Genomic DNA, 15480 nt, shown 5'->3' with positions numbered 1-15480 from the left:
TAAAGTAAGCTTGAGATTTTGGAGTGCACTTAAGATGGTGAGATGTACTCTTCTGGGTTTGCAACATTTTTATTCACTGAGGTTTTGCAGTTGAAAACTTGAGCAAAGTGAAAATGCAATGATTTCTAAAGGAATTTTGTGTTACTTCCTGCCTTATAAGCACATCTCTTTTTCTTTGTGATGAGTATTAGAAACAGCAAGAGTTTTAGTTTTCGTCGTCATTGTAACAAGGAGAACTTAATGACTTTTTGTGATCACTGTAAAATTACTGTAATATTTGGTAGCAAACAATCCATGTAGGCTTGCTAAGGTTACAGTTAGTAATCCACTGTATCTTTAGTTTGAATGTTTGTGTTTTTTAAGTGATAACCGTACTAGAGGGGAAACTATCGTCCAAAATCTGTTTGGGAAATAAGCAAAACTGGGGATGGGGAGGCGCTTTATTACTAGATTATGGTCTGTGAAAATTCAGGGAACGATCTGAATCCTTTGTGATAAAGTAATACCAGTGGCTTTTTTATCATGTCCCTCTTCCCATTGAATTTCACTTTGAAAATTTTAAATCCCCAATATTTATGACACTTGGGATCTTTCCGGGTTCTCTTTTTAATGTTTAAAAATATGTTGACATGATAGTTCAGTTCTTAACCCGTGATTTGGGCATGATACAGTAACTGTCATTGGAATTTAAAGAATGCTAGTCATGCATGTATGGGGAAATGTGTTCCGGTAAGCTGTTGTGAAATTGAAACTGTAAAAGTAGGAGGAAAAAGTACTTTTATGTTGCTCTGTATGGGAAGAACCAGTCTTGTTACACCATGTATGTGACTACTAATCGTTTTTCTTCCCCTTTACAGCATGAATAAAGGTTTGAGTTCTAAACTCATTAGAATTGTTTGAAAAAAAAAAAAAAAGAAAATAGAACTGTGGTTGCCAGGAGCTGGAAGAAGGAATAAGGATTCGTTGTTCACTAAGTACAGAATTTCAAGGTTTTCAACTTGAAAAGAGTTATTTTTTTACTAGATTAAAAAAAAAATCATACTCATTAAAAAAAAAATACCCAATATGCTACCAGGACACATGGCGATCTCACATGCAGCTCTAAAGCCCGACACTGCTGCCTGTTTGGGGAGGAAGTGATGGGGCCGGGTGGGAGCATCTCCTGGGCAGGGACCAGGCCAGCCGTATCCCTTCTGGTCTCCAGGTCACCAGCCCAACATGCTCACTGTTGGGTGAAGGAGCGAATGGCTGATTGGCTGCTGCCTTCACGTCACCCAGGAGCCCCTTCTTGTCTTCTGCCCCAGACGCTCACACAGACCGTAAAGAGCCCTACGTCTTGCAGGACCGGCCACCCGAGGGTCTAGGTGAGGCTGTGAGCCTCCAGGTCGAGACGGGGGTTGAGCGGCTCCCTGGTGTGGACAGCGGTGCTCAGACGGGAGGCCCTTAGGAGGCTCGCCGTGTCCTACGTCTCCGTGTCCTCAGAGGCTCTGGGGCGGGAAGGACCCACCCGAGATGGGGGGCAGGGCAGGGGTCTCCTCCTCGCCTGCTCCTCTCTGGGCAGGTCTCCGGGGTCTCTGGGCCGCGGGGTGTCCGTCCGCTCTGCGCGGAGGGGGGACGAGCTGCGGCTCTGCAGTTCCTCTTCTGTGCACAGCTGAGTCTCGTGTTCCTCCCCGGCTACCCGTGGGTCTCCCCGCAGCCCTGCCTCCCTCTCGCCTCCCGCTTCTCTTTTCACACACAGGACGCCCAGGAGCCCTCCGTCTCAGAGATGCCGCCGCTGCTGCTGTCCCTGCTGTGGGCAGGTGGGTGGGCGGCGGGGAGAGGGCTGGGCGGGGCAGGGGCTGCGGCTGACCCTCGTTCCCCCACAGGGTCCCTGGCTCAGGGTTCGAGCAACTACTGGCTGGAAGTGCGGGAGTCCGTGACGGTGCAGGAGGGCCTGTGTGTCCACGTGCCCTGCTCCTTCCACTATCCCCGGAGCTACCGGGACTACGCTGTCCCAGCTCACGGCTACTGGTTCCGAGAAGGGGCCAATGAGAAGCTGGATGCCCCTGTGGCCACAAACAACCCTGATCATAAAGTTCAGGAAGAGACCCAAGGCCGATTCCACCTCCTTGGAGACCCCCGGGCCTACAACTGCTCCCTGGACATCAGAGATGCACAGAGGGGAGACACGGGCACATACTTCTTTAGGGTGGAGAGAGGGCCTATTGTGAGATATAGTTACAAAGAGAACATGATCTTCCTGCGTGTAACAGGTGAGGATGGTGTCAAGGAGAGGACACACAGACGCACGGGCCCTGAGGGCCCCCAGGGCAGGGCTGGGAGGGGACCCCCTGTCTTCTCATCCTGGGAGGGACCCAAGGGGACCTAGGAGGACAGGACGCTGTGGCTGGCCTGGGGTAGAGGCAGCTCTGAGGGGCACACTCGGGGTCCCCCCTCCAGGGCCTGGGTCCTTTTCTCTCTCCTCTTCAGCTCTGACACAGACACCCGACATTCACGTCCAGGGGACCCTGGAATCTGGCCGCCCCAGGAACATCACCTGTGCAGTGCCATGGGCCTGTGAGAGGGGGACACCCCACACCTTCTCCTGGATCGGGGCTGCCCTCACTTCCCTGCACCCCAAGAGTCCCCATTCCTCAGTGCTCACCCTCGCCCTGAGGCCCCAGGACCATGGCACCAACCTCACCTGTCGAGTGACCTTCCCCGGAGCTGGCGTGAGCACGGAGAGGACCGTCAGGCTCAACGTGTCCTGTGAGCGCGGGGCCAGGACGCCGGGTCCCTGAGGGCGGACGGCGTCGGGGCGCGGAGGCCTGGGTGGGATACTTGGGTACTCTTCTTGGAGGCACGCTGGGGTCAAGATGAGGAGAATGCTGAGATCCCACCCCCCCCCACGGTGTCATGTTACTCATGACACGTCATCATACTGCAGGGGGACATTTATTTCTTTCTGTTCCAGACGCTCCACAGAACCTGGACATTCGTGTCTTCCGGGGAAATAGCACAGGTGGGAGAGCACCTGGGTGGAATGGAGGTCAGATGCAGGGGAGTTGTGAAGATGGACAGAATCAAGCCCATCACTCCTCATCCCCTCTCTGCTCCTACGTCTGCCCTCCGCCCCCCAACCCTGTCCCCTGGCAGGACTCACCTTAGGGCCACTGTGGATTCCTAGTGACAACTCACTGTCACCTCCGCTTGCTCCCTCCCTTCCCACCTCTGCTCCCTCCTCACTTTCCCATGATATCCTTTCCCTGATTCCCTGCCACCTCCCTGTCTCCGTCTCCCCCACAAGGAGACTGAGTTCCCAAGCTGGGTACCAGGCTTCTGGCTGATTTCTGCAGGATTCCAAGGGGAAGCTCATCTACCCCGGGGTTTCCAATCCTACCTCTGCCCTGAAGACTCTCACAAACCTCTGTCCTGAGTGCCCTCCACTCCCCCTGCAAGGGACCCTCCGATATGAGTAATCCGAGCCTAAATCTCGGAAATTCCTTTAGACTCTGTGTCTCACCCAACCGTCCCCAGGACTCAGTGAGTTTCGCAAAGTTGACTTTCTGAAAATGACTCACGTCATCGCCCTCATCCATCCCCATGACCGCAGCTCCAACTCAGGCCTCCTTCCTCTCTCTGGCCTGGACCCAGACCAGCCTCCCCTCTGGCCTGTCAGCCTCTAGTCTTGGCCCTGTCCAGCCAGCAAGAATTGGGACCCCAAAGGGATCTCTACATGCCCCAGATCTGACCCTATGACTTCCTTGCTCAGAACCCTCCCGTGGCTCCCTGGGGCCCTCATCGCCTGTGTGCGGGCCTCCAAGTGGCCAGACCCACGTGTGTCAGTGCCCTGCGCAGTTTCACACATCAGGGGCTACCTCCTGGGATGTTCTCTCCCAGGCCTAGATATGGCCGACTCTTCCTCAAGCGTCCACTTCCCCCTGTCCTGGGATCATCAAGTTGCCTCTCCTTCCCCCATCTCACCTCATAGACCGCCCCCGCTCCTTGGCCTTGCCTGCAGTGCTTGTCTCAGAGCCGCTGTTCCTGTGTCTGGGAGGAAAGAGGGAGAGAAGGGCCTCTCAGCCTTGCCCTTCTAGCTCTCTCTGTCTCCCTAGCCCCAGAGGTCCTGGGCAATGCCACCTCCCTTCGGGTCGTGGAGGGCCAGTCCCTGCGCCTGGCCTGTGCTGTCGACAGCAACCCACCCGCCAGGATAAGCTGGGCCCGGGGGTGCCTCACACTGAGCCCCTCACAGCCTTTGGATCCCGGGGTCCTGGAGCTGCCCCAGGTGGTCTTAGGGGATGGAGGAGAATTAACCTGCCGAGCTCAGCACCTGAGGGGCTCCCTCCGTGTCTCCCTGAACCTAGTTGTACAGGATGAATATAAGCAAGGATGCCTGAGTTCTGAGCTAGGGTGGTAAGCAGGGTTAAGGTGTGGACTTACAGGGACTTCCCTGGTGGTCCAGCGGTTAAGACTCCATGCTTCCAATGCAGAGGACGTGGGTTTGATCCCTGGTCACAGAACTAAACTCCCATATGGCAAGCAGCGCGGCCAGAAAAAAAATATGGTGTGGACTTACTGAAACTCACACCTAACGTCCACCTTCCTCTCTCTTTTCGTCCTCCAGGTGTCTCCGGTTCCTGCCCCCAAGTCTCTGGGGAGCGGCAGGGCTCCTGGCCCCTAGTCCTCACCTTGCTCAGGGGGGCCCTGATGGGGGCTGGTTTCCTTCTCACCTATGGCCTCACCTGGATCTACTATACCAGGTGAGAAGCCCTTCTTAAGGTGTCCCTGATTTGGGGACACCTCCATCTTGTCCTTTCCAGAGCAAACCTTCCACGAAACTGGTCCCTTACTTCAGAACTGTGTTTCCCTTACAGGTGCAGAAACTCACAAGGGAATAGTGTTGAGAGGTGTGTCTGAGTCCCCTTCTTCACGGTGGTGCTTCAGAGGTCTATGAACAAGGAGGTCCTGGATGACTTGGCCCTGCTTCCTTTCCAGAAATAACATCTCTTCACATCTGGTCTCCAGGTTTCTTCTTGATAGTTCTATATGAGTTGTTGTGAAGGCAAGGAGGAAATAGATATTTTTATTATTAAATTGAACTATGCTCCATGTAATATTTTTTCTTCTATGTGCTTACCTTAGCATGGTTTTGATATGCCCATAACGTGACCTATAATATATTGTTATAAATCCCATAATATAGTATTTTTTGAAGTTAGTTTTAAAGAGATTTTTTTAATTAGAAAAATTGACTATTTTATATTTATCCACATATGAACCATTTCAATTGCTCTTCACCCCTTTGTTGTAAAAATAAAATCCCCTAAGGAAAAGTAAAAATAAGAGGAATTCCCTGTGGAAAGAACATATTTAGAAAATGGACCTGCTGTGGCTAACAGGTACCCCAAATAAAATGGAGCCAGGCAATCATGACAGACCTAGGGTTCAGTCACGTACTCTTGAGTTCTTAGAAAAACCACGAACAAAAACTATAAGGCCTTCTGATTGTGCTGAAAAAACCCTAAGGAGATGCTCCAATGACAGCCATCATTGGAAACTTCTGGTCAGGCTGCAAGGGCCATCCAATCCCCTTTTACAAGTCTCCCAACTGTGGCTTCTGGGGCTTGTGCTTTTAAAAATCCCTCACCCCTTCACCTCCAAGGAACGTACTTTTGGTTACAGCCAAAGGCTTCTTATCCCTGGTTTGCAAACCTTGCGAACAATAAAGCTGTCCTTTTGCATTAAGATAACCCTGCCTCTTTTCTCAGATTTATTTCTAATTTAAGATGACAGTATAGTTTCTCTATAGTATCATTTTCCTTTTACCTGAAGATCTTTTCATATATTTTTGTAGTGTAGGTATGCTGGTGGTGAATTCTGTCAGCCAGTGTTTGTCTGGAAAAGTTTTCATGTACATTAGCTTTGGAAAGATATTTTTATTGGATTAGGAATTCTAGGTTAAATTTTTCCCCGTTCTGTTGTTTAAATTCTTTTGGCTTGCCTAGTTTCTTATGAGAATTCTGCCTTGTTTTCATCTTTCTTTCTTTGTAGTTTATATTTTTCTCTAGCTGGTTTTAATATTTTCTCTTTTTCACTGCGTTTTAATAATTGAATAATATGTGCCTTGGCATGTAAATGTGTGTGTGTGACAGACAGAGACAGACAGAGAGAGAGACAGAGATTATCCTACTTGGAGGGTGTTGAGTATCTTGAATCTGAAATTTTATAGTAGTGATCAAATTTCTAAAAATAGAAGCCAATGTTTATATATATATATATTTTTTTTTTTTCTATTCTCCTCCAATTTTACATATGTGATATTGCCCAATATTATCTCATTATCAGCTCTGAGCATCTGTTCACCATTTCCAACCTTTTTTCTCTATATTCTTCAGTTTGAATAGGATCTGATGCTACATCTTCAAGTTTACTGATTATTCTTCCACAATATTGAATCTGATGTTAGTCTCATTCAGTGAAATTCTCACTTCAGATAATTTATTTTCTTCTCTACAAGTTAATTTCCTTGGTTTTTAATCTTATGTTTCTTCTTTTATTATGTTAATGTTTTCCTTTACATCCTTGAGTATATGGATAATATTTGTAATCAATGTTTTAATGTTTTTGTCTGCTAGGTCTGTCTCCTCTGTCATGTCTAAGCCTGATTCCATTGAATGGTTTTTCTCTTATTAAGTGTCACATGTTCCTACTTCTTTATGTGTCTAGTAATTTTTCACTGATTGCTGAACATTGTCAGTTTTATGTGGCTGATGACTTGGTCTTGTCTTTCTTTGTATAATAACTGGTCTCTTTCTTGATGGCAGTTATTTGTATGTTGGGTCAATATTTTAAAGGTTCTTTAATTTTTATTGAAGTAGCGTTGATGTACAATACTGTGTTAGTTTCAGGTGTACTACATAGTGATCTGACGTTTGCATACATTATGAACTGATCACCATGATAAGTCTAGTAACCATTTGTCCCAACACAAAGCTCTTAAAATATCATTGACCATTATTCCTTCTGCTGTATATTACATCCCTATGGCTTATTTATTTTATAACTGGTGATTTGCACTCCTTAATCCCCTTCACCTATTTTGCCCACCACCCCCTCCTCACTGGCAACCCACCCATTTGTTCTCTATATCTGTGAGTCATTTTGTTTTGTTTGTTTGTATGCGTTCTTGTTTTTTAGATTTCACGTATGAGATCATATGGTATTTGTCTCTCTGTCTGACTTATTTCACTTAGCATAATACTCTCTAAATTCATCCATGTTGTCAAAAATGGCAAGATTTCATTTTTTATTATGTCTGAGTAATATCATATATATTATATATTCATTCATCTATCATGGATAATTAGGTTGCTTTCATATCTTGACTATTGTAAATAATGCTGCAGTGAACATTGGTGTGCATATACCGTTTTTATAGATATAAATTTATTTATTTATTTATTTTTGGCTGCGTTGGGTCTTCGTTGCTGTGCGCGGACTTTCTCTGGTTGCGGCGAGCGGGGGCTACTCTTCGTTGCGGTGCACGGGCTTCTTATTGCGGTGGCTTCTCTTGTTGCAGAGCACGGGCTCTAGGTGCGTGGGCTACAGTAGTTGTGGCGCGTGGGCTCAGTAGCTGTGGCTCGCGGGCTCTAGAGCGCAGGCTCAGTAGTTGTGGTGCATAGACTTACTTGCTCTGTGGCATGTGGGATCTTCCTGGACCAGGGCTCGAACCCGTGTCCCCTGTGCTGGCAGGTGGGTTCTCAACCACTGCGCCACCAGGGAAGCCCCCATATATCTTTTGAAATTGGTGTTTTTGTTTTCTTTGAGTAAATACCCAAAAGTGAAATTGCTGGATCATATGGCAATTCTATTTTTATTTTTTTGAGGAACCTCTGTACCGTTTTCCATAGTGGCTGCACCAATTTACAATCCCACTGACGGTGCACGAGGGTTCCCTTTTATCCACATCCTTGCCGACACTTGTTATTTGTTGTCTTTTTTATTATAGCCATTCTGACAGGTGTGAGGTGGTATCTCATTATGGTTTTGATGTGCATTTCTCTGAGGATTAACGATATTGAGCATCTTTTCTTGTGTCTGTTGGCCATCTGTTTGTCTTCTTTGGAAAACTGTCTATTCAGGTCCCCTGCCCATTTTTAGTCAGGTTGTTTGGTTTTTTGATGTTGGGTTGCATGAGTGTTTTGTATGTTTTGAATATTAACCCCTTATCGGATATACTGTTTGCAAATATCTTCTCCCATTTAGTAGGCTGCGTGTTTGTTTTGTTGATGGTTTCCTTCACTGTGCAAAAGCTTTTTAATTTTTTGTAGTTCCATTTATTTATTTTTGCTTTTGCCTCCCTTGCCTGAGGAGACAAAAAGATGTTGTTAAGACCAGTGTCAAAGAGCACACTGCCTATGTTTTCTTCTAAGAGTTTTATGGTTTCAGGTCTTACATTTGGTATGTCTAGTGGAGCAGCCAGAACGGACTGAGACACCACAGGAACATTTTCTTATGAGGACATCACATGTTCGGTGTGCCTGGGTAGAAGTCATTTGAGAATGACACTGTGAGAGATATTGATGTGTTTTAAATTTCAGGAAGGGTGGGTTTGCAGTGAGGGAAGCGGGATGGTTGTGGTGACTTAGTGTTTGCTTTGATATGCTCTCCCCCGGCAGAGACTCAGTTGTACTGAGGTGCAGTGAAAAGAGCAGAATCATTATTTGTAGGTTCAGTGAGAATGAATGCAGCCTTTTTGGATGAGCAACGTTTGCAAATGTGTCCAGAGCCTGAGAAATATTCCCTGTAGAGCTGCAGTTCTTCAGGACTCTGGACAGCAGAGATCCTGGTGACTGGGGCTCAAGGGTCAGTGTGTGCCGGGGAAATGGAGCGCCCTCTGGGGGCAGCATCCTGAACTGCAGCACAAGCGGTATGGGCGGGAACTGGGACAGGTGTATCTGAATGATACAAAGATGCTAGCCAGGGGGTGTCTAAGATACTCCCTTCCCCCCAACAAAGGCTCCTAAGCACCCTCAGGGCCTCAACTACAGCCAGACCCAGACTCTTCATTCACCACTGGAATGCTTGCCTACATCTCCTTCATTCATCCCTCCTAATGAGTCCAGCCCCCAGACCCACACCCAGCACCCTTCTAGGGCAGAATCCTGAACTACCTACCTACCTACCTCTCTTCCTCCTCCTCAGCTGCTCCCACCCCATACCTACCCACCCACCCCCAATCTCACTTCCTCTCAATGTCTGTCTTTGCCCCCGTTGTGACCTCAGGGACAGACAAAGCAGGTGTTCAACATCTGTTGAATTAGAGAAGGAAAACCAGAGGCTTGTAGAGCTTTTTTCTTAAGGAACAGGCTCAGAGAAAAATCTGAACATTCTTAGGCAGAGAAGACAGATATGAAGATGACCGATAAAGATTCTCGTGGACTCAGGTAGCCCCTAGTCTGTGGTCTGCCCAAGGGTGGGGTGGGGGGGAAGGGTGGCTTGGATGAGAAGGCAATTGCAGAGTGGGGAGGTGCTCTGGTCACCCTGAGGAAAGGTGGAAAGTTCAGAGGAGGTCAAAGAAATCACCAGAAATCTGGAAAAGTGTACGGGTGGGGAAATGTTGGGGCAAGTTGGTTGTAAGGTCAGGAAAAGCATTTCAGAAGAGATGGCCTTTGAGCTGAGAACAGTGAAAAGGGGGCCAGCCACGGGAAGAGCATTCCTGGAAGAGAGAACAGCTAGTGTCACGTTCTTGAGGCGGAAATGAATTTGGTAAATGTGAGAAGCAGAGTGGGAATCGCCGGCGGGAATGCAGAAGTAAAGTTCTGGGTTCAAAGTGAGTTTGCAGGGGTCATTGGGGGTTACATCAGGTCGAGTTCTATAGGTTATGGTGATTAGTTTGGATTTTCTCCTAAATATAATAAGATGCCATTGAAATGTTTGGGCAAGAGGGTGACTTGATCTGATCTATATTTTAAAACTAACTCTGGTTGTTGTGTTGAAACTGCATTACGGGGGGAGCAAAAATAGAAGCAGGGAACTGTATTCAAGAGCCTGGGATAAACCGTAATGGAAAAGAGCCTGAAAAAGAATGTCTGTAGATGTATGACTGACTCACTTTGCTGTACAGCAGAAATTAACATAACAATGGAAGTCCACTATACTTCAATAAAATAATTTTTTAAAAAAAAGGAAGCAGGAAGAATCATCGATAGATTTTTGTCAAACAGATGAGTGGTGATGGTGACCAGGACCTAGATAGTCATTCTCAAGCAAGGGTGATTTTTATCAACAGGTGACAATGCCTGGAGACATTTGTAATTGTCACGACTGTGATGGGGGGAGGGAGGCAACTGGCATCTGGTGGGTAGAGGCCAGGGATGCTGCTCAACATCCTACAAGCTCGCAAGGGTTCGCATGCCATAACTAAGGAGCCCGCGTGCCGCAACCAAGGAACCCACCTGCCACAACTAAGGAGTCGGCGGGGCAGAACTAAGGAGCCTGCCTGCTGCAACTAAGACCCAGTGCAACCAAATAAATAAATAAATATTTTTTAAAAACAACAACAACAACTTGCAGGAGAGAAGAGGCTCCGACGGTGTCAGGAGCCCTTTCTGCCGCACGCTGGCACACCTGCCACGAGCTTGTGATGCAGGAGTCCTGGAACCTTCCTGTCCGAAGGCCCTCGATAAAAGGCTAAATCCTTCCCTGGCAGCCACGGTGAAATAGACATCAACACACCCATCGCCACATCCTGTGTGTTTCCTATTCAGTCAGATTCATCCACGCCCACTGATTTTGGGATCATCCTCTTACCACGTCACTTGCTTTCCCATCTCCTAAGTGCATACAGAAGAACTTCATTAGAGACACGTTTAGAAGCTATCCCTAATCATTTTCCAAATAGTGACAGAAAAGTAAGCAAATGTGACAGTAAGGAACTGATTAGGCTACTTTATGCATTTTTTCATTCTTCTGGGTGACCAAAGTAATAATCAAGACCTTGTATGTAGAATATAGGTTCTGTAGCATGTTCTTGTTATATATCAGTGTCCTTCAAATTTTGACAAGCTTATTTGTCACCTTGGGAACCATGCTAAAATAAAGATTCCTTCTTTTAAAACAAACAAACAAACAAACAAACAAAAAAACATCCTACAAGCTCAGGGCAGCTTCTACTCCCCAAGCAATTATCTGACTCAAAATGTCAATAGTGCTGAGATTGTGAAATCTTGGCCTAGGGTAATGAATGGTAGTGGGGATGGGGATAAGTGGATAGATTTTTTTTTTTAGTATTTAAAAAGTTGAACTGACAGGTCTTGCAAGGACTGAGGCAAAGGAAGACATCAGAATGTTGCTAGGATATGGGCAGATGTTGGTACCACAAAACAATAACATTTAGACAACTGAAAAGGAGAGGGTTTGAGATGAGAAATAAGAGTGCTGCATGAAAATTTAGATACTGAGTTTGAGATGCCCATTTATATAGTCCTGAGCAGATGTCAAGTAGACAGGAAAGAATTGAAATATATAATTTATGAGTTATCAGCATGTTTCTTTATTGTTGTTGTTGTGCGTCTTGTGATCATTTAGTTTAGTTTGTAGTTTAACTTCATTTTGAAGCAACTAGAGACTCACAGGAGGTCGCAGAGAAATGTACAGTGACGTCTCATGCATTGCAGTTACCCCCAGTGTTAACATCTTACACAGCTGTAGGACCATATGAAAATCAAGAAATTGATATTGGTAGTACAATTCTGATTGCCGATTTCAAAGTGTGGGTCACCCCTTCTGGGAGGTCAGGGATTGGACTGAGATTTCCTACCTTCTAATCACATGGTTCATTCCCCTGGCAAGCAGCCCCCATCCTTATGTGCTTTCCCAAAAGTCACCTCATTAACAAAAACTCAGGTGTGGTGGAAAGGGGTTTGTTGTGAATAGCAAGACATCCATTTCTGGCTCTGAAGTGTTTTCAGGAACTGAGGACAAGAGACCAATATTATAACAAAAGATGCTCTCATTGCTCTTATCACTCAGGAAATTCCAAGGGTTTTGGGTGCGGTGAGCCAGGAACCATGAACAAAGACCAAAATACATACTTACTATAAATCACAATATCACATGTAGCATGCATTTTTAAAGTCATGGATGAAATAGGGCATCTAGGGAGAGTGATCCTGATGCATTCTAAGGTTTAGGAGTCAAGGGCAGAGGCGGAACCATTAAAGATGAAGAAGAGTGTCTAGAAAGGTCGAAGGAAAACCAAGGAAGTAATGGTGTCCTCTGTATGCTATGGGCAGCCCGACTCCGGCAGGTGCCTTCGAGATGGCAGTTCTAGGTGACAGGGGAAGCCAGACTGAAGTGTTTCAAGGAGGAAGGGGTGGCGCTTCCCTGGTAGCGCAATGGTTAAGAATCCGCCTGCCAATGCAGGGGACACGGGTTCCAGCCCTGGTCCGGGAAGATCCCACATGCCGTGGAGCAACTAAGCCCGTGCGCCACAACTACTGAGCCTGCGAGCCACAACTACTGAAGCCCGCGTGCCACAACTACTGAAGCCCGCGTGCCTAGCACCTGTGCTCTGCAACAAGAGAAGCCACCGCAGTGAGAAGCCCGTGCATCGCAACAAAGAGTAGCCCCCGCTCTCAGCGAGTAGAGAAAACCCGCGTGCAAGCGAAGACCCGGTGCAGCCAAAAATTAAATAAATGAATAAATAAATAAATTTATTTAAAAAAAAAAGAAGGAAGGGGTGACGGAGCACACCAAGTGCTGCTGGGCAGGTGGCATCCAAATGAGATGAGAATGGAAATTACCTATGGGTTTTAGCCATTTGAGATCCTTGGTGATCCTGACAAGAAGAGTTTGAGGGATGCAGGAATGGAGGCAAGATTGGACTAAGATGTGCAGGATGGACAGTAAATAAAGGGCAGTTCCTGTGAAGAGAAGAGCGAACCCTCAGGGTTTCCGGGAAAGCGGAGGAGGGGAGCTCAGGACCACCTCCAGGAACCTCTTGGCAGCTGCCTCCGGAAGGGGATGGGTTGGTCCACAAGTGGGGTTACTGAAGGGTCCCCTGGCTCCACTCTGTTTCCATCTCTTCCTGGCCGCTTGGCTATGGATATAAAGCTGCCCAACTGACCTCACCTGGTGCAGGAGACCTCCTCACCTCCACGTGTCAGGGATCAGCTCTGAGCTTTGAAGGCATATCTAACCCTGAGGGTGGCCCACATTTGTCGGTGGGGCGTGTGAGACCTCTGGGTTGGGCTGGAGGAGCTGGGGATTGGTTTCTTTCAGCCCCAGGGTAGCAGACGGTCCTCTCTCCCTTTTCTGTCTGACGGGGTAGCATGGAATAGTGTGGAGAAACCCACGGAAGGCCTGAGATGTTGCCACTCTCCTGGTTCCTACTCCCATCAGCCCCACAGAGGCATGGAGATGCTCCAAGGCAGAGGTGAGGCTGGATCTAAGCTTTGGGGGGTGGGGAAGCTCAGTTCTCAGCTCCTTCAGGGCAAGCCCTCAGCAGGACCCAGGCATCCTTCCCTCCCTCTCACTCCTCCCACTGAGAGGCCCTTCCTCTGTGAACTTGACAGAAGGAAGGGTGTGATGTCCCTGGATGCAAGGGCTCCCCTGGGAGAAGGGAAACCGCTTCCCCCCAGAGAAAGCCCAGGTTGGGCAGTGGGGACCCGGGAGCAGAGTGAAGAGGAGGGTGGATGTTATGGGTTGAACTGCACTCCCCCTGCCCCCAAGTTCATATGTTGAAGTCTTAACCCCCAGTATCTCAGAATGTATATTTGTAGATAGAGTCTTTAAAGAGGTAACTCAGTTGAAATGAGGTCACAGGGCAGAGTCCCAGTCTAGTATGACTGGCGTCCTTATGGAGAACACACATACACACAAGGAAGACCAGGTGAAGACTGGAGGAGAAGACGGCCGTCTCCAAGTCAAGGGAAGAGACCTCGGAAGAAACAAACACTGCTGACACGTTGATCTTGAACTTGTAGCCTCCAGAACTGTGAGGAAATACATTTCTGTTGTTTAAGCCACTCATTCTGTGCTCTTTTATTATGGCAGCCTGAGCAGACTAATACAGTGGATTCAAGGACTCTTTTATTACGCAGCCTGAGCAGACTAATACAGTGGATTCGAGGACTCTTTTATTACGCAGCCTGAGCAGACTAATACAGTGGATTCGAGGACTCTTTTTTTTTTTTTTTTTTAAGGAAATTCTTTTTTGTACATATAAACGTATTTATTTTATTTTATTTATTTTTGGCTGCGTTGGTTGCTGTGCACGGGCTTTCTCTAGTTGTGGTGAGCGGGGGCTACTCTTCGTTGCAGTGCATGGGCTTCTCATTGCAGTGGCTTCTCTTGTTGCAGAGCACGGGCTCTAGGTGCGCGGGCTTCAGTAGCTGTGGCACGTGGGCTCAGTAGTTGTGGCTTGAGGGCTCTAGGGCACAGGCTCAGTAGTTGTGGCACATGGGCTTAGTTGCTCCACGGCATGTGGGATCTTCCCGGACCAGGGATCGAACCCATGTCGCCTGCATTGGCAGGCAGACTCCTAACCACTGCGCCATCAGGGAAGTCCCTCGAGGACTCTTTTATTACACAGCCTGAGCAGACTAATACAGTGGATTCGAGGACAGGGATAGTTACATGTCACTTCCTCTGGGAAGCCCCTCTTGACTTTGCCAGGAAGTAGTGACCACCCTTTCCCCAGGGCCCAGCATGTGGGGGGCGGGGCACTTACGAACACTTCAGTGCTCTTCTGTTTCTAAGGATCTTCGTTTACCAAGCTGGGTTCCCTTGAGGTCAGACACTGTCTGATTTACCTATGTGTGTCCCCCTCCGCCATATACAGCATGACACCTGCCACACACAAGCTTCCAGAGCATGGAGGTCAAATAGGCAAACACAGTGTCTCTACGTGACCAAAACAGAGAGTCATTTCAAGGGGAGGGGAACAACAGTCCACATCTGGGGGAGTTTAACTGACTCACTCCACAAATCCCATGCCCCTTACATTGCCTAAGTCTCCCACCATCAGCATCACCCCTGGGTGTCTGTGTTCTTATCACAGCAGGTGTTACAAGTGTGTGTCGTCCAACTGTGTGACAGAAGGGGAGACTGGGAAGCAGACAAAGACCTTGGGGTGGGTGCTCCTGGGGGACCAGGAGTCAGTGAGCCCATCAGGGAGGGTGAAGGGTTGCCAGATTTAGCCAATAAAAATGCAAAGTGCCCAGTTAAAGTTGAATTTCAGATCTCAATAATGAATGATTTTAGTAGAAGTATATCGCATGCACTCTCTGGGACATACTCATACGAAAAAAATTCATTATTTATCTGAAAGCCAGTTTTAACCGGGCATCCTGCCTCTTGTCTGGCAAGACTAGCCCTGCACTATCACTCCCACCCTCTGCCCCAGAAATCCACCCTGCCCAGCACCCATCACCATCACCAGAGGCCCCTGTAAGAAGGACTTACTGGGGACTTTCACTTCTGCTTCCCCAACGGCTC

At 47.6% G+C, this 15480-nt stretch overlaps 1 protein-coding gene across 1 annotated transcript; it reads left to right on the top strand.

Annotated features, from left to right (window-relative positions):
- The first annotated feature begins 1207 nt into the window (after positions 1-1207).
- On the top strand, positions 1208-4396 carry LOC137752473 (sialic acid-binding Ig-like lectin 13). Its single transcript, XM_068527168.1, has 6 exons — positions 1208-1364; positions 1739-1799; positions 1866-2252; positions 2470-2748; positions 2954-3001; positions 4095-4396. The coding sequence occupies exons 2-6, from the start codon at positions 1766-1768 to the stop codon at positions 4394-4396; spliced, it is 1050 nt and encodes a 349-aa protein (XP_068383269.1). The 5' UTR covers positions 1208-1364; positions 1739-1765.
- Positions 4397-15480: the final 11084 nt, after the last annotated feature.

This window comes from Eschrichtius robustus, chromosome 19 (genome assembly GCF_028021215.1).
Source record: "Eschrichtius robustus isolate mEscRob2 chromosome 19, mEscRob2.pri, whole genome shotgun sequence".
Classification (NCBI taxonomy): domain Eukaryota; kingdom Metazoa; phylum Chordata; class Mammalia; order Artiodactyla; family Eschrichtiidae; genus Eschrichtius; species Eschrichtius robustus.
This window is presented reverse-complemented; position numbering and strand designations above follow the sequence as displayed.

Coding starts and splice junctions, on each gene's coding strand:
- LOC137752473 (XM_068527168.1), top strand. CDS start 1,766: ATGCCGCCGCTGCTGCTGTCCCTGCTGTGGGCAG. Junction 1,800..1,865: donor GCTGTCCCTGCTGTGGGCAG/GTGGGTGGGCGG, acceptor GTTCCCCCACAG/GGTCCCTGGCTCAGGGTTCG. Junction 2,749..2,953: donor CGTCAGGCTCAACGTGTCCT/GTGAGCGCGGGG, acceptor TTTCTGTTCCAG/ACGCTCCACAGAACCTGGAC.